General features: G+C 41.3%; 1 protein-coding gene and 1 pseudogene across 1 annotated transcript; one reads left to right on the top strand and one right to left on the bottom strand.

The window, feature by feature from the left end:
• Nucleotides 1-4,423: 4,423 nt before the first annotated feature.
• On the top strand, nt 4,424-9,672 carry LOC111023557 (type I ribosome-inactivating protein trichoanguina-like; annotated as a pseudogene).
• Nucleotides 9,673-10,701: 1,029 nt separating this feature from the next.
• On the bottom strand, nt 10,702-11,043 carry LOC148210004 (uncharacterized). The gene has a single exon (XM_088126603.1). It carries the CDS (start codon nt 11,041-11,043, stop codon nt 10,702-10,704), a length of 342 nt encoding a protein of 113 aa, XP_087982729.1.
• Between the last annotated feature and the right edge of the window lie 8,579 nt (nt 11,044-19,622).

Raw genomic sequence — 19,622 nt, 5'->3', positions numbered from 1 at the left:
TTTTATGCATACAAAACGATGAGCTGATTCCCTTGATGTCTGCTATGGTCCATCCAATAGCTTTCTTGTAACTTGATAACACCTGTAATAACAAAGTTTCATGCTCGTTAGATAATGATGAAGATATAATAACCGGTAAAGTTTCATTTTCTCCTAAATATGCATATTTTAAGTGATCAGGTAGAGGTTTTTGCTCCAGTTGTGGAGGCTCAATGATCGAAGGTTGCATGGTCCTGGTTCCTTCATTAGTCAATGTTCCCGTCTCAGGTTTCTCTATTGGCCATGTTGAGGTAGCTATGTTTCCTACCTCCTATGCTTCTTGTAACTCTTTCTCCAAACCTGCAATCATCAGATCATAATATTCTTCTATAGAAACAGGGTTAGCTGTATTGATGGCCGAGCATTCTTCTACTTCATCTGGTAGCCGCATGGCATCCAGAACATTGAATGTTACTTGCTCGTCATTGACTTTCATTGTAATCTCGCCTTTCCTTACGTTGAATATTGTATCTCCTGTTGCGAAAAAGGGTCACCCAAGTATTATTGGCACTTCCAAGTCTGCTTCACAATCTAAAATAATGAAATCTGCAGGAAAGATGAACTTGTCAACTTTTACTAGGACATTCTCTATTTTTCCCTCTGGTTTTCTAATGGACATATCCGCAAATTTGAGGGTTACAGTTGTTGGGCGAGCTTCTCCTATGTTAAGTTTCCTAAAAACGGATAAGGGCATTAAATTTATACTCGCTCCGAGGTCGCATAGTGCTCTCCCTAAGTCTTTCCCTCCTATTGAACATGGGATAGTGAAATTTCCAGGATCTTTATATTTAACCGGTAGTGGATTCCCTAAGGCATCACTACTACATTTAGTTAACGCCACTGTTTCGTGTTCTTCTAGTTTCTTTCTCCTAGAGATAATATCTTTCAGAAATTTTGCATAATTAGGCATTTGTTCAAGAGCATCGACTAGAGGGATATTAATATGTAGTTGTTTCAAGATATCGAAAAATTTCTGAAAATTACTATCCTGAGTTTTCTTTATTAAACGCTGGGGAAAAGGAGGAGGTGGTCTAGCAGTACTTACCTGTGGAGCAACCGGTAAACTTACCTCTGGTTTTACCATTTTGTCAGGTACGACCTATGTGTCTTTCTCTCTTGAAGGGCTAGGGGAAGATTCATCTAGCATTCGAGGTCCTTCGTATGTTAGTCCACTCCTTGTTGCAATGGAGTTGCAATGCTCTTTTCCTATTCTTCTTGGCTCTTATGTATTACTCGGTAATCAACCCTGGGGTGTTGTCCTTACCTCATTCGCAAGTTGTCCCAATTGCATCTCTAAATTTCTTACCGTAACGTCATTTCTGCCCATGTAATCCTTCACATCCTTCATGTCCTTCATGGTAGCATCAGTCCTAGTCATTAATTCCTTCATTGTGGCATCGTTCTTGGTTATGAATTCCTTCATTAAAAATCTCCATGTTACTCAAGTTTTGTTGTGCCGGCTGCACATAATTTTTCTGTTGGTTGTATTGATGTGGATTTGGTGGAAAAGCCAGTGAATTTGGAAATCCAGGTGGGGTATAAGCTTGCTTGTACTGTTGATTTTGTCCCGTACCACTGGAACTTCCTTGTCCACTCCATGAGAAATTAGGATGCTGCTTCCATCCCGGATTGTATGTGTTCGAATAAGGATTGAATTTTTGTTGATTCATTTGACCTACATAATACATAGAAGAAGGGTTAGAAGGGCAATTTTCAGATGGATGTAGATCTCCATAATAATAACAAGTAGATTCAGCTATTTGGTAAACAGGAGAAGAATTGATTGTTGCTGGGGCTGATGCGGTAGCCGCATTGTTTTTTTCCATGTTCTTCAACATTTGAGTGATGGTGTCAATTTGTTTTTGCATAGACGTCATATTATCTAAGGCTAGCACGCCTGCTGGATCTGCTCGTTTTGATTGGGTCCTTGATTTCTCCGAGCACCATTGATCATTGTGTCCAGATAGCTGGTCCAGAATCTCCACTATCTCGTTGAAAGATTTTTATGTAATTTCCCATTTGCGGCCCCATTAAGCATCATCTTAGTCGGTATATCGCAACCTCTAAAGCTGGTTCAATTTGTACGCACGATGGGATTCCAAGATTTGGACAATTCCTTATTAGATCTTTGAAACGTTCTCAAGCAACGTTTACCGCCTCATTCTCCTTTTTTCTGAATGAGATAATCTCTTCCCGAACATCTGCATTCCTTGTCGGTGGGAAGTACTTAACAAGAAATTTATCCACCATATCACTCCATGTGGTAATGGTGTTTGACGGGAAGGCGTTCAGCCATGTTGTTGCTTGGCCTGAAAGAGAAAAAGGGAATAATGTGAGTCTTAATGCATCATCAGAGATTCCAGGTAATCTAAAAGTGTTAGCAACTTTAATAAAAGATTTAAGGTGAGAGCGTGGATCTTCATGTTCAAGCCCCCCAAACTGGCCAATAGTGTTTAACATTTGAAGCATCATTGGCTTAAATTCAAATTGGGCATCTGCTGGAAGTGGATTCATAACGCTAGAGTTCAGGTCCTCTAATATTGTGGCTGCATAATCTCGCATTGCACGGTCTCTTTGGTCAACCACATGAATTGGGTTCGGCACTACATTTTCTGCCATTTTGTTGAAGTGCTCACGTTCTTTCTCTTTTTGGAATTTTGCTCGCTGTTTTTTTCAGTCTCTATTCACGTCTTAACCTCTTGCAGGTTTTCTCGATCTCTGGATCGTAAGGTAACAAATATGAATTTGTGCTCATACACTGATACTCACTTTTGAGGTTGGATAAGGGAATATTTTCAGAACAGAAACAGTGGAGTGATTGCACACAAAAAAAACAATTCACAAAGAATAAATTAAAATGAAAATAAAGTCCCCGGCAACGGCGCCAAAAACTTGTTGCTCCTCTGCTTAATAGCAAGAGGGGCGAGTGCAAGTGCACACTGTCACAAGTAATAATCTGGAAATATTCCAAGTTTGTCTCCACAGAGACTAGTTTTCTTTTAAAATTAATTTCGCAAATTGTTGGAATGAGCAATCAGGTTTGTGATAAAAATTGGTGAGATTGGTGAACACAAAAAACACACGAAAATAATAGAATTTTGAAACCAACCCTCATGCTACTGACTAGTTCGAAGAGAAGTGAATTACACCTATCAGAATCTCAGACTAAATTTACTTTCTAATTGCAAACTGGTTCAACTCCTATTCCATATCGCTTTTGGTTTGTTTAGAAGATTAGGTCAGTAATTAAAACATGTCTGTAAAATACTAGAAGAATTTAAGTAATTAAAACTCCAACTTACGTTTAATGGGTAAGAGAGCCTATGTCTAGGATCTTGTTTAAGTTCTTATGTCTGAGTAACTTCCCATTTTATCTTGATGAACTCCGTTGACTCTAACCTTTTCAGAATTAAACTCAACTGTTGTAATTTAAACAAGTGGCCAGCAAGTAAAATCAACTAGATTAATTAACTCAATCAAAATAAGCAATTTGAGCGTAAACGTCGTGCTATCTGATAGATGTAATTAAAATGATGGGAACTAAGTCATTCGTAAGAGGGCTAGAAAAGCAAATTAGCTACTCATAAAAACATGAAAAATAGAAATAATAAGAAGTGGATTGAAATAAAATATCATATTAAGTTTAAGAAGTAATTACAATAGCTAAATTAAAATCGACAACCAAAATCTAAAGAAAATGATAGCAACAAAAAGGAATTGCAATAAAAATAATTCAAGGAAAGTTGAGCAAAATTAAAGACAAAACAAATTCTAGAAACGTAAATTCTAGAGAGGAAACAAGCTGGAATTTTAAATGTCAAGTGAGCTCCCCCTTTGAAGCTTGATGGAACTTGGTATTTATAAGCTAAACCTTGCAAGTTGGTGGAGAAATCTTGGGTATTTGAGTGCAGGAGCTACAATGGGGCTTAACAGGTGGAGAATGCGCCAGGCGCATTGCTGAAGTTCTGGAGTGTTGGCGATGCGCCAGACGCATCGCTGCTAGCATAGCCTCTGTGTCATCTGCAGTAGGTGCATTGCTGCTTTTTACTTCCTTTTTCCCTATAAAACATATATATTTCCTCATAATTCCATCTATTTATCCGCAACCAAGTGTACAAATCTTTATTAAGAAATAGTCCCATTTATACCAGATTCAATGCATGAAACATACGTATTTAATTTCAGAAGACACTAAACATGCACAATTTGTAAACACTTTTTCCTAAAATTCAAGATTTATCAAATATTGACATGACAAACAATAAAGGGAAATAGTATCCATACTATCGTAGTATCAAAAAATTTTCCGTGTTGTGTATCATCTCCTCTATATAAAGGAGAAGATAGGATGCTAAAGTAGCACACAATAACCAAAAGGGAAGAGATGATGAAATCCATAGCACTTTCTCTTTTCATTCTCGCAATCTTTCTTGGCCCTCTTACTGCCAAGGGTGATGTTAGCTTTGATTTGTCCACAACTACCAAAAACTCGTATACATCTTTTATCAGAGACTTGAGGAATGCTCTTCCAACCAGATGGACGGTGTGCAATATATGTGTACCACCTTCTACCGTGTCGAGGTTAGAATGGTTCAGACTCTTCAATATCACCAATTATAACTACGAAACCATCACGGTGGCGGTAAATGTAACAAATGTTTATATCGCGGCGTATAGCACTGGTGCTATATCCTACTTTTTTTTAAGACACTTCTGCTGAAGCTCTCAGGCTCCTATTCAAAGATACTAAAAAGGTAACACTTCCATATTCGTGTAATTATGATAGGCTTCAGAATGTTGTAGGCAAAAATCGAGATTTTATCGAGCTTGGAGTCCCTAATTTAAGCAATGCCATTACAAACTTGTTGTACAACACCAACTACAAACTTACTGCAGCCGCACTACTCGTACTCATTCAGTCGACTGCGGAAGCTGCAAGATTTAAATATATTGAGCAAGAAGTTTCTCGACATGTTAACAACAATTTTTAAGTTTGGAAAACAATTTGAGTGCTCTGTCCAAACAAATCCAGATAGCAATTAGTAAAGGAAATGGACAATTTGACAAAGTTGTTGAGCTTGTAAACATGGATGGCAAACGAGTTAGTGTAACCAATACTTCTGCTGCAGTTGTAAAAAGCAATATTAGAAAACTGAATACTAATTCTCCCGGTCGTATCTTTTGGGAGAAATTGCATTTCATTAAAAAAAACAACACTACTCTGTCGTTTAAAAATTTTTTGCTGATATTTATTTTTAACCAATGTATGGAAATTTTCTTGAATTAATGGAGCTTTGTTATTGAGAAATTTCGCGTCTTAATAAAATTTAGAAAATAAAAACCAAGAAAACACTACTTTTCATTAAAATTATGAATTTCTTTTCTTGAATAAGAAGTTTATTTATATTTACGAATTCTTAAATAAAATAATAAGTAAACAAATAATAACACTACTCATTTTCGAATTTGATTTTTTTTTAATTTTTTAAAATTAAATATATTTAATAGAAATATGAATTTTGTGAAATTAATTTTGGTGATGGGATTTTGTGAATTTATGAAATGTTAAAAAAAAAACCATAAAGAAAACATTTACTCAATCTTGAAAAATAAATAAGTTGATTTACTAATTTTAATTAATTACAACAAACATATTTCATTGAAAAAAAAAATAGTAATTCAAAATTAAATGAAACCAACTTTTAAATTGAAATATATATCTACTGGTATCAAATATCCAAATTTCATGTGAAATTTCCTAGATGTTTGTAGGTTTATAATTAAGCATGCAAATTAAATACAGAATGAGATCAAATATAATAATTATAAAATAATAAGAGAAAGTTGAAACAAAACACTGCAATAAGATATTTCAAATATTTGTGAAATTAGTTTCATCTAAATATACAACAAAATGATCACATTGTATATAATAAATAAGGAAAATTGATATTTTCTATACGATATTAATTCAAAGCAAGCATTTATACCATTTGAAATGAGAATGAAAATATGGAAAATTTCAGATCTTTGGAGTTGAACTAGATTTTTAGATTAAAGATGAGGGAGAAAGAGACGGGAAAATTGTAACTTTTTAGAAAATAATATTTTCTTTAAAAGAAATCTAAAAGAGTAAAGAAAAAAAATTGTGAATCTAAGGATTTTTTTCTCCATGTTTTTTTTGTGTGCTCTCCTGGAAGAAGACTAGTGGGGTGAGGGAGAGTCCGGGAGAGAATTCACCATCAACGACTGAGAAACCGACCGAGAGATATGTGGATGAGAATCAAGAAGAATTTGGAGGAAAGTTGAGAGTTAGAGAGAGGATAACAAATCCTTACCAGAGGACGGAGAAATTCCTCCCCCACTCCGAAGAGTTGGGAGAGAAAATGAGAAGAAAGGGGAACTGAGAGAGATTTAAGCGGGGATATTTTTTTGAATTTTGAATTTATTATTTCAATTTTTAAATTATCATTCACCAACAAATAAGTTTTGTATTATTTTGTTATTTGATTCTTTGATTGTTGTCAGTATAATACCTGTAAAAAGAAAAGCAAGAGATACAAAAGAAAAATTAAAAAAATAAGAATAATAGACAACACCAAATATGATATTTACCGTAGGAGAAACAAAGAAAACTAAAACATTATTTAATTAATGGTCATAAATATTTTTTAGGATCGCCAAAACGTACTTGAATAAAAAAAACTATAAATCTTAGACATGAGATGATACTTATAATTATAGAATAAAATAGTCTCTACTGTCAACAAATAAAACTAACCCGTAAAAATAGTGAACCATATATCTTGTTTAAACAAGTTTTTTGTTTTTCTCTAAATGGATGTTTAAACAATTTCTTGATTGGAAAAAAATTGTTAACTAGTACATATATCAATTTAATTAATCAATTGTCTTCCATTAACTTAATATAACAATTGATTTATTAAGGATAAAAGTTAATTAATAAAAAGATAAACAAATAATTATTATTTATTTTGTTTTGTTTGAACAACTTCGAGGATTCAAGTGTATAATATCTAACTGTGACAAAAAATGGAAATAAAAATTATAGCCATCCATATAAATGTGAAATTCTTCCAAATATCCAATAAAAAAAATCGTATTATTTTTTCCTCAAAGTTAGAGGAGTGGTTATGCCATGCGTATCTCTTTATATGAGGGGTTGGTTTTCAATTCTCAATAACTTATTTCAAATGTAAAACTATAAAAATAAATAATAATCTTTGATCAAGAATTGACCAAGTCTCCAAGCTTCGGATCGGCAAAGACGAACTAGACAACGAGCTCCGAATGCCATGAAGATGACTTACAAAACAGAGTAGAATCTCCAATACTAAAATCAGCAAGCGTTCAAGTCAACCCGAGAGAGAGAATTGGTTTGATCGCGTACCTTAGAATGGAGCGAAATGGTTCTATTTATAGGCAAATAACCCGAAAAGGGCTCAACGACACTTTAAGGTTGTCGTAAAGTGCGGCGTGCTGTCGTGGAAGTTGTTTGGGAATGGGCTCAGCCAAAATAGTCCAAGTCGTATATTTGGTCAGCTTGGGATAAAGATTCATGACCGAGGTGAATGTCCTTGCGCTAATGACATGTGTATGGCCGAAGATCCAACCATAGCAGGCCACGTGTTGGTCGAGAATTCGCCACTAACATTGGCCCCCACTGTGCTGAGGCGGCACGTCGGTTTATCTCAGTGTTACCCTAGCGATAGATAACCCACGAACCATCCGAGCAGATCAGACGGAATACGAAGGGTTGAGCTAACGCGTGGTGACGTCACGTACAACTGTCTTTCGGCGGGAGAGAATTTAAGCCCTTGATTTCAAAATGAATGGATGGTTGAAATGAAGTCCCTATTTTCTATAAATAGAGAATTCATTTCTTTATTTGTCTTCACTCGAATTCTTCAAATTCTCTCAGATTCTCTGATTTTAGAATTACTTCAGCTCAGTCAACTTCATATGTCAGTTCTCTTGTTTAGTTTTCATGAGTGAGTCTTTGGAATCGAGTAGAATCATCTTTAGGGCATGTAGAGGTCAGGTCGAAGATAGCGTAGGACCTTCGATAGAACAACTGCTTAGGGTAGGGCCGAACCAAAGTATGGGTGAAAACTTAGGTGCTTCCACATCAGGCCGAGCTGAACTAGGCTTTGAACTTCCTCCCACTATTTGCTCTGTGGCTGACCTGTCCAAACTTAGGATAGCCTACAGAATTCTTGACAGAATTCAAATGAGACTACCTCAGGTGGATGAGAGACTGGCTAACCCTCCTCCCGGATGGGTCGGCTTATATCCTCAGATGTTTGACCGGAGGGTTAGGCTACCTTTACACCCTTTCGTACAGAGGTTTCTTTCAGCCACCAACTTGGCCCCAGCTCAGCTAGCACCGAACGGGTGGGCCACTCTGCTCGGCTTGTGGTTCACTTGGTGAAGCTTTAGCGTTGGGAACGAGAGCTTATTCCTAGATGTAGGACAATTCTTCGACACCCACATCATCAAACCCTACAACGAGCATTCGGGTCGGTATTATATATCGGTTCGAAATAACTTCTGCAAGATTGTGGACTCGCCTTCAGCCAATAAGCACTGGGTGATAAATGGTTCCTAGTTTCAGGCGAATGGCTCGTCACGAGGAACGAACAACCATTTTGCCAAGTACTTAGTTAGTTTGGAGAGTTAGGTACGTATGTCGGGTTAGTCCGTGTAAGGAGCTCGGTTTATGCATCATTCATTTTGATTTGTCTTTTATCTGTTTTGACTTAACGCTTGTCTTATGCAGTTGTACCTCAACCTGCACCTCAGATTAAGGAACACTCAGAAGAGATCTGAAGCTGAATCATCTGCGACAAGATCTGGTATGAGGGTCTTCTCGACGATGTGAATCTTCATCAGCACAAATTGTCTCAACTTGAACCGAACAAAGCCCATCGCCTTGAAATCATGGTGTCCAAGCTATACAATTCAATGAATCGGAAGCGGTCCACAAATTGACCTGCAGTTGGCGACGCTCCTTAGAAACGAGGGAGGTCGGATGGGGCTGTAAGAGCTTCTGAAGGATCTTCTCGAGCTGTCCGGGCCGATCCTATACAGACTATCTTGCCTTTTAAATCGTTTGGGTGGAAAAGCCAATCCTCCGATCCGAAGGGGAAGCATTCCTTCGAGGCTTTATCTTGTTCTCCTCTAAAACCCATCAGCATTCATTCTGAGAAGGAGATCAGAACTCAGAGCTTCCCGATGATGGATTTTCCCTACCCTTTCAAGGGTAGTTTTGTTGGGGAGAGTGTGCGTAAGGCTGTCCTGACGGCCTACAAGGCTAGCTCGGCTCGGATGCTGGAGGCGAGCCAGTCTTCTTACTTGGAGAAGCCGAGCGATTATGTGTAGGGTTTGGTTGACAACCTTGCTCGGCTCCATTTCACAGTCTGCCATACTACGGCCATTGTCAGCCAAGAGCTGACTGCTAGGAAAGGCAGCTTCACCCAGGAGCGCGAGGCTGCCAAAGAGGCCGAGGACCTTAAAGCTAAGTTGGTTAAGGTCTACAAGGAGATGGACGAGTTGAACAAGATTGTCACTTCACAGGAGAACCATCTGAGTCAAGCTCCGGTCGATATCTGAACTATGGAGGCTCGGGCCAAGACCACTGAGGAGTTCCTGAACAGGGAGAGGGCCGAGCGCGCGTCTGAGAAAGTTGACTTCGAGGCGAAGTTGAAGAACTTCGACTTCCTAGAGTCAGCCATGAAGAAGCTCCCTAACTTCGACGACTTGGTTCACGACATAGCTGACAAGGGCTTCGACATTGCGATAGCTGAAGTGAAGAAGATTGCCCTCACACTTGACTTCGCCCCTACCTACGCAGCCTTCAAGGCAGCTATGGAAGAGGATGAAGAAAGGGAGGCTGAGGCTGTGGACTCTGCCGCCCAATTAAACGAAGGAGACGCCAATGTCTGAGCCGATGCGCCTTTCATTATTCCTGCTGTTTGTCCTTTCTCCAGTTTTTTACATTTTTCAATTCCTGCTTTATAATAGGTCAGAACGTATGTGCTTCGACTCGACTTGTAAAGAGCACTTAATGAAGAAGACTTGACTAATTCTTGGCTATTTTTGTCTGCTCATTATTCATGCTGACCTATTAAATAATTAGTGCGTGTAAGAAGTCCTTGATAACGCGAATAAGTTATGAGGTGGGCCGGATCCAAGCTGAGCAATGAATCTAACTCACTTTGAGCTCTGATATCATGCTTCGGGCCTATTTAAGTTTAGCTCGGCTATTCGAGGTAGACTTGGATTTAACGAATGTGTTTATTATCAATGCGTACAACCTAGTCAACTTTAGATTGCTTTACATTTATTGATAATAAACGTGTAAATGGTCAGCATTCCAAGGATGAGGTAGTTTGTTGCCGTTCAGGTCGGCAATGGTGTATGTTTCAGACCGAACTATCTCGCAAATTCTATACGGGCCTTCCCAGTTCGACTCGAGCGCTCCGACATAAGTCAGCACTTTCTTCAGGACGCTTCCGGTTTGAACACTCGAGGCTTCACCCTTGCGTTATAATACCGTGCCATCCGGTTCTGGTACTCATCTCGACGAAGTTGTGACTGGGCACACTTTTCCTCAAGGAGGTCGAGGTTGAGCAAAAACGCCTAATCATTAGCTTGCTGATCGAAGTGTTCAACTCTGAAGGTTGGTAAACCCACCTCCACTGTTACAACCGCTGCCGAGCCGAACGCAAGGCTGAAGAGGGTTTCACCTGTTGTTCCGTGTGCCGTGGTTCGGTAGGACCAGAACACTTCTAGAAGGTCTTCGGCCCAGCAGCTATTTAGAGCCTCCAGTTTTGTCTTCAGGCCGCGTTTGACAATCTTGTTGATAGCTTCAACTTGTCCGTTGGCTTGAGGATGACTTGGAGACGAGCTGAAATGCTTGATGCCAAGCTTTTCGCAGAATTTGTTGAACTGGGCGTTGTCGAACTGCTTCCCATTCTCCATTATTAGGGCATAGGGGATGCCGAATCGACAAACTATATTCTTCCAGACAAAGCTTGTGACATTCTACTCGGTAATTTTTGTTAATGGTAAGACCTTGATCCATTTGGTGAAATAATCTGTCGCGACTATCGCGTGGGTGACCTGACTTTTCCCAGTAAGAAGTGTACCGATTAGGTTAAGGCCCAACTAAGCGAAGGGCCACGGGCTGGAAATGGGCGTGAGGAGCTCCGGTTGTCGATACGGGATGGTGGTGAAGCGCTGACACTTGTCACATTTCTTCACGAACTGCTTAGCGTCATGGTTCAGGCTCAGCCAGTAGTAGATCTGCCTGATTATTTTGAAAGTCATGGCCGAGCACTGGAATGGTTGTCGTAGACATCTTTATGAACCTCTCTCATGACATAGTTGGCTTCGTCCCGGTCGAGGCATCTCAAGAGTGGTAAAGAGAAGCCTCTCTTATACAGCTTGCCTTGTTGGATGACATAGTGCGCAGCTCGGCGCGCCAGCTTCCGGGCTTCGGCACGGTCATCAGGAACCTTCCCACTCAGGTGGTCCTTGATGAGGTCCATCCATGTTGAGGAAGTTGGCTGAACATCCATCACTTCGGCTCGGTCGATGGATGGCTCGTTCAATACCTGGACTAGTACTGCGCGAGGTAGCTCAGTCTCGTAAGCCAAAGCAAGCCTAGCAAGGGCGGCATTTTAATTTTCTGACCTTGGTACTTGGCGAATCACATACTCCTTGAACTGGCTCAGAAGTTCTCTCGTGTTACTGAGGTAGCGCTCCATGCGACTATCCTTTTGCCTTATATTCCTCATTGATCTGGTTCATGATGAGCTGCGAGTCGCTAAGGATGAGCAGATGGTTCACTCCTATCCCTCTCGCAACTTTGAGCCCTACAATGTGTCCTTTATACGCAGCTTTGTTATTTGAGGCTCTGAAGTTCAACCTCAGTGCATATTTGAATCTGAGGTCGTTTGGGCCTAGGAGAAGCATGTCGGCCCCACAACCTTGGTCGTTGGAGGATCCATCAACATACAGCGTCCACTGCGCTCGGTCGTCGGTCCGAGGCTGAAATGGGGTCAGCTCGGCAATGCAATCAGCTGCTGCCTGGCTCTTCATTGCTGTTCGCAGTTCGAACCTAATGTCGTACTCGCTGAGCTCCAAGGCCCACTTCATGAGCCTTCCTGAGGTCTTAGGCTTATGAAAGATCTGCCTCAGGAGGAAATTGCTGAGCACTGTAACGTTGTGCGCCTGGAAATAACGGCGCAGCTACCGAGCCGATGTCACCAAAGCTAAGGCTGGCTGTTCGATGCACGGATACTTCGTCTCGGCGTCGGTAAGGGATTTGCTGGTGTAATATACCGGATGCTGCTGGCCCCCTTCCTCCTTAATGAGTACCAAGCTGACGAACTTCTCAAACACTGCTAGGTACATGAACAATCTGTCGCCTGGCAGTGGCTTAGCAAGTAGGGGAGCTGAGCTGAGATACCGTTTGAGCTGATCAAATGCTTCTTGACACTTTTGGTCCACTCAAACTTCTCATTTTTCCTCAAAACTTTGAAGAACGGGAGACACTTGTTCGTTGATCTAGAGACGAAGCGGTTCAATGCAGCCACCTTCCCGTTGAGGCACTGAAGCTGCTTCAAGTTCTTGAGAGGTTCCATCTCGAGCACGACTCAAATCTTGTTTGGATTTGCTTCAATCCCCTGCTGATTCACCATAAAGCCGAGGAATTTACCCGAGACCACGCCAAAGGTGCATTTTTTGGAGTTCAACTTCATGTTATAGCGACGGAGGACTTCAAATTTTTCAGTCAGGTCGGCTATGTGTGAGCTGACCTGCTTGCTCTTCACCAGCATATCATCGACATACACCTTCCTGCTTCTGCATATCTGCTTGGCGAACATCATGTCACCATCCGCTGATACGTGGCCTCGACGTTCTTCAGGCCAAACGACTTGACCTTGAAGCAGTAGAGCCTTTGGTCGGTCACGAATGAGGTGTGCTCTTAGTCAGGTACATGCATCTTGATTTGGTTGCAGTGCGTATGCGTCCATGAATGTTAATAGTTCATGTCTGGCGGTGGCATCGACGAACTAATCTATTTGAGGTAGAGGAAAGCTATCATTCGGACAGGCTTTGTTCAGGCTAGTGAAGTTGATGCAGGCGCGCCATTTACCGTTAGCTTTTTTAACTAGTCAACATTAGAGAGCCACGTGGGGTAGTGAACTTCTTTTATAAAATCAGCTCATAAGAGCTTATCAACTTCCCTACTTATTATAAGGCTGCGCCCAGCGTCGACATGCCGACGCTTTTGCTTTACAGGTCTAAAAGAGGGATCTACATTTAACCTATGCACCATGATGCTCGGGTCGATCCCTGACATGTCTTCATACGACCATACAAAGACGTCGGTGTTTGCTCGCAGGAAGTTGATCAACTAAGTTCTGGTCTCTGCCCCCAGCTTGGTGCGGATGCTGACATGGCTATCAGAGCTGAGTAACGGCAGAAACTCTAACTCCTCGACTGGCGTTCCGCGGGTCGGCTCATCCAGAGGCAGGGCCTCAGTTGTGATAACTGCGCAAGTAGCAGAACTCTTTAAGGTTGCAGCATAACACTCCCTTGACATTTTCTGCTTGCCTACGAATGGTTGCTCCCTTGATATTTTCTACCCCCTTGATACTTGTCGAACCGAGGTCCTTTCTCGAACTCGGTTCGGCTGTCTTCGCGGCGGTCGATCTTGTCCTCGCCTTGCCGACTTGAACCTCGGTCATCATCCCTCTGCTTCTAGGACTTGTCGTCTCGGTTGTGATAACGTTTCCCACCATTGGCCTTCCACAATTCCAGGCCATCAATATACCTCCGAGCTCGAATGAGGAGCTCATTCAGGGAAGTAGCTAGATTAATCCCGACCTCGACCACCAAGTTCCTATCATTCAGCCCGGTGGTGAAATAGATGATCACCATCTAGTCAGTGCAGTTGACGACCTTAACGTGCTCGTCCATGAACCGAGTAATGTAATCAGTCAAGGACTCTCGGTCCTGCTGTTTGACTGTGTCGAGGTGGGAAGCAGGTAGCTTCATCAACTGACGAGCTGAGAATTGATTAATAAACATCTCGCGCAGCTGCTGATCGACTTTGGCTTCAACTGCCCGTACCAAAGCCAAGCTGATCCCTTTAGAGCAATCTGAAAGGCGCGACACTTGATCGCATCGCTGACCGCTAAGAAATCCATCTTTCCTTCGTATATCTAAATGTACGAGACAGGGTCGCCCGACCCATTGTACGAAGTCATCGTTGAGGCCTTGAACTTGTGTGGGATAAGCTCGTTGAGGATCTCCTGAGAGAATGGTGGCTCCTCCCGCTCGACGAAATCCACCTGGTTTGGTGACTTGTACTGCTTTTTGAGATCCTCGATCTCCTTATGTATCTCTTCCTTCAACTGGTCCATCTCGGACCTGATGCTGAAGAATGCCCGAGCCGAGGCGCGGTGGTCATCCACCTCTTCGATCCTCGTCCTGATACTGTTTATGAGATCAGTCGGGGCATTTCGCCTCTGCTGGAGGGTTTCTCTATCAGACTGACGCACACGAAGCACACCACGAAGATCGTGAGTACCCGTAGAAGCCTCCAGCACGCTTGGCAGTCTGACCAGAGATCCTCTCCTCTCGGGGTGGTGCCGGTAAGTTCAGTTGTCATGGCGGATATGCTCGCAGTGAGTAGGTGCCTGCCACACAGGGGAGAAAGTATCTCCACACTCCGCTGCAGGCCCAAAGGTGGGGTCCTGATACGGATGCCTTCGGCAGGTCAGAGTAGTGGATCAACTTGGGCCTGAAGAGTCTGGATGACTGGTGCCTTCCCTTTCTTCGGGACCCAACGAATCGTAGGGGTAGAGTCCCCCTCGCCCTTTTCCATTAGTTATCGCCAATCGGGCTTTCCCCTCAGCAATATCGGCGATGGCATTGGTGACGTGGTCGGATCGAGCAGTGGGTCGATATTATTGCCCGAGTGGGTCCGAGTATGTCCCTAGTCCCGGACCAGGTCTGCCTGTCGTCGGATGGAGTTGGAGCGGTGGGAACTGATCTTCGCCTAGGGCTTGAACCTATGGGTTTAGGTTCGGCTGGAGGTCCACCTGGGAGGCCTCAGCTCGGCCACCACCTCCCTGGGCCCCAGCTGGGACCTATTCACTGGAGTACGATTTCCCCCCTCTTGGAGCGCTGGAAGCCAGTCTTGGGAAGTCCCGATGACCTGAGAGTAGGTGCACCGGGTATAGGTCCGACGAGGGAGCTCACGATTACCGCCAGGTGCGGGAATGTGAGAGAGCTGAGAGTGAGTTGGGCCTGCCATTGCTTAATTCGCTTGTTGGTAGGTAATGACTTGAAAAATCAGTCGTTCCCACAGACGGCGCCAAATGTTTGATCAAGAATTGACCAAGTCTCCAAACATCAGATCGGCAAGGACGAGCTAGACAACGAGCTCCGGATGCCATGTAGAGTACTTGAAAAATATAGTAGAAACTCTGATGCTAAAGTTAGCAAGCGTTCAAGTCAACCAGAGAGAGAGAATTGGTTTGATCGAGTACCTTAGAATGGAGTGGAATGGTTTTATTTATAGGCAAAGAACCCGACAAGATCCCCGACAAGGCCTCAACGGCTCTTTAAGGTTGCCGTGAAGTGCGGCATGCTGTGGTGGAAGTTGTCTGGTAATGGGCTGAGCCGAAGTAGTCCAAGGCATACATTTGGTCGGCTCGGATGCAGCATGCTAGGCTCAGCATAAAGGTTCATGACCGAGGTGAATGTTATTTGCGCTAATGACACGTGTATGGCTGAAGATCCAACCATAGCAAGCCACGTGTTGGTTGAGAATTCGCCACTAACAAATAATGTGACTTTTAATGAATTGGTTAGAAGCGATGGGAAGCTTGGGTATAAAAGTTAAACATTAAAAAGAAAAAAAAATACCAATTCCTTGTAATTTGATCGATATATTTTGTTTGGGAGAGGAAATTGTTGTACCACGTGAAGGACTTGATTTACCCGAAGAAGAATTATTCGGATTGGCAGCTCCACCTTGAACCTGCCGAGGTGGAAGACTTAGCCGCTTTCCTAATTTCTACACTTGTGGGATGGCTCGATCTACTCGGGTTCGATCTGAGCAACCGTTGAAGGTTTGACCTGCGACTCGACAAGAATAATCGCCGGTCGTGAAGTCTATAGGATCCCGTGCCTATAAATAGAGGGTCACATTTTTATCTCAGGTATCGAATTTCTTTTCGAACTTGTTATTAAGCTCAAACTACTTACTGACTTGAACGTTGGAGATTTTGCCCTCTTGTGCAGGTTAGTCCAAAGTAGTCTGAGTCTACTAGCATCCGAGTTCGACCTTGACTAGGTCAAACCTTGTGCAAATTCTTGCATAAATATATTTTATTAAAAAAAAATAGTTGATAAGTGTAGGATTGTACCTAATTGGACTTACTCTTCTCTCCACTCTCCCATAACTCTATGAGATCCACTTCTAACAAAGCTTGAATAAACCCTAAAGAAATGCAACATTTAATTAGGATATAAATAGATAGACCTATGAAATCAGATATCAAAATTTAGCCGTGTTAGAGGTAGATTTCAGCATACACGTGGTAGATAACGAGTGGATGCAAATATGACACGAGGCTCATACATGCCATAAAAAATCGCCTAAGTGTATACATCTCGGCTCATCTGTTTAACTGAGCCGAATCCTTTCGGTGGCCGAACCGAACAAGCTTGTTCGCGACTGCGTTCCCATGGTCGAGCCAATTGACTTACCTCAGCTCGATCACACCTCCGACAAACTCCACTACAACACGCCACATTTTATGGTAACCTTAACGAGCCGTTGAGGCCTTGTCAGGAATACTGTCGGGGTCTTCGCCTATAAATAGAACCATTTCGTTCATTTTGACGTACGCGAACTTTTCGATTCTTTCTCGATTTAGTTCGGACTTTCATTGACTTTGGCATCAGAGTGCTTACTCTATTTTGCAAGTCCGACTATCATAGCTCACGGTTCAGCTCATCCGGTTTGAGCCGACGTTCGCGGAGTTGAACAATTTCTTGATTCAACAAGCCCATCCAATTTGGAATCCAGAAAGACTTTCTGGATTCTATCTCGGGCCTCGTCCTGGTCCATTTCGAACCGGGATGAGTCCCGAGATGGATTCCAGAAAGTCCATCCTTCTGGAATGGACTTTCAGGGTTTCATCCCGGTCCTAAATCCACCGGCTTAAAGCCGAGATGGAACCCTGAAAGTCAAAAATTAAAACAAAACAATGGAGGCAACAATAAATCAAACTTCATAATAACCTTGGCTACTTCAGATAGAGTCGAAGGTTGAAATCATTCACACCCACGCAAAGAACGAAGAAAAAAAAGGTAGAAAATCATTCACAATAAGATCGCGAGTTCGAAAGAAAAATTACCTCAATTAGGGAAGGGGGAAAGCTCTGATAGAGACGAAGTGAGGGAGACGAAGAAGAAACGACGGAGATGAACTTTCTGGTTGTGAGGGAGAGACCGGGATGAAGACTGGGATGGACAACGAGATAGTGAATGAGATAGGGGAAGGACCGAGATAGGGAGGGAAAGGAGGGGAGGGCTGGGTTTGATTTCTTTTTTTAAATTGAGGGTAACTTGATAATTTTACAAAGCAAAATAAGGGGAGGGGTCAGAAATCTGAGGTGGAGGGGTCATAAATAGGTAAAAATCAAAAGGGGGTCAAAAGTCCAAAATGATTATTGAAAGAGGTCAAAAATCCCAATTTCCCTTGGCACAACTTATTAATTAGTGTATATTTATGTTTTTTTGTTGTGCATGTGTCAAAAGAGTGGTGACACTTGACAAGGTGATTTGGCCCACCATTCTTTTGCTTTCTTTTGCATGTTTCTTTTTTTAAACATTTTTTGTTTGCATGCTTGAGATTATAAAAAAAATTGGACAAATTTGTAGAAGGTTACAAAATTGGGAACTTGAAAACTAATTTCAAAATTTTGGATTTAGTTGAAGTTGCTCATAATTTTGAATTGGATTAATTTTAATGCAATGCATTGCACATGTCAAATTTCACTCACGTGACTCCACAAACCAACGCCACTTCTTACGCGTTCATTTTTATGGATCTGGTACTTCAATATTTTGAGTGGTTACAAAATTTGAGGATTTTAAAATCAATGTGTTTCAAATCGTGTTTTCATGCCATAAAAAAAATTATTTTTTTGGCTAAAATTATTGAATTGGGTAAAATTTCATAGAAGGTAAAAATAAATAAATTACTTATTTAACCTTCTCATATTTTAATTTTAATTAATAAATTTTGATTAAAAATATAATTCAATAAACTGTTAATTTTATCTTCTTTCGGACACAACTCTAAATAATGAAATTTAATTATAATCATCTCAATCTAATCCTCATTTCAATCAAGATTTTCATATTCAAAATCATAATATTTAAAACCATTTATTCAACTTTCTTGATACAAATGGTTCATGTTCTCATCTCTACATCATCCAAACTCATATTTAATTAATTTCCCTTCGCAATCTCAAGAACAATATGTATGTTGAAGATTTGAACTAACGATGTCAGTATACTCACATAACTAATAGTTGAGCTGTTAGAAATTGGTAGAAACTACATTTGAATGATGATAAAAATAAGTAATAAGGGTTGGATTCATACCTAATCACATCCTTAATGTTGGATATCACTAAGAATAGTAGAGTTACAGAAATATTTCAATGAAAATGGTAAGCTTTAGCACATTGCCTGGCCGCACTGTGTACGAGTCAATATAGCTTAAAAAGGATGACTCTTGGCAAGCATTCGACCGTAATTTTGTTTCCATGTTTGAGTTTATCGATAGGACAATCTATGTCTGGAATCTTACAAAATTTGGTTGGATTATTTGAATTTGTCTGTTTATTTGCGTCCTCCAATGTAACGCTGCTAATCTTATGTGTATCATACAGTGGACTGAAGAAGCCAACAATCTCCTGACTTGGTTCATTTCATCTTTTTCTTTCCACTCAATTTACATAAGAGTCAAATCCATAGAATTCAACCAAAATATAGTTACGGTAATGAATTTTTTAGAATATTTACATAATTACGAATCTAAAATTCTAATAGAGAAAACATAACCTTACTAATTGAATATCAATAAATAAATAAAGTAATGGTGTGTTCAACCATCACCTTGTTTCCTTCAAATTCAAGGATAATCTGTTTGGGGTAAACGTACCCTGGATACGTGGAGGACGCTCATTGGTGTTCAGGAAATAAAAGAAGTATCCTAGGTCCACCTCGAACCTGCCGAGGAGACTGGGTATGCCCACCGACAAGGCTAAGTGTAAAAAGCCTTGGTTCGACCTGGATGTATCCAACTTCACCTCGAACTTAATATTGAATCCGACTAGAACTGACTTGAGCGTTAGAGAGTTTTCCCTCTTGTACAGGTTCACTCTTGAGTTCAGGTCAAGCCGGAAGTCGGGTTCGAGCTTGGTTCGTAAAATAGCGTTGTGCAATTCCTTGCATAA

This window comes from Momordica charantia (genome assembly GCF_013281855.1).
Source record: "Momordica charantia cultivar OHB3-1 chromosome 7 unlocalized genomic scaffold, Mcharantia_2.0 BLBB01000007.1, whole genome shotgun sequence".
In the NCBI taxonomy this organism is placed as follows: domain Eukaryota; kingdom Viridiplantae; phylum Streptophyta; class Magnoliopsida; order Cucurbitales; family Cucurbitaceae; genus Momordica; species Momordica charantia.
Note: the sequence above shows the minus strand (reverse complement) of the source record. Positions and strands in the feature narration are given on the sequence as shown.

Coding starts and splice junctions, on each gene's coding strand:
- LOC148210004 (XM_088126603.1), bottom strand. CDS start 11,043: ATGGAGAATGGGAAGCAGTTCGACAACGCCCAGTTCAACAAATTCTGC.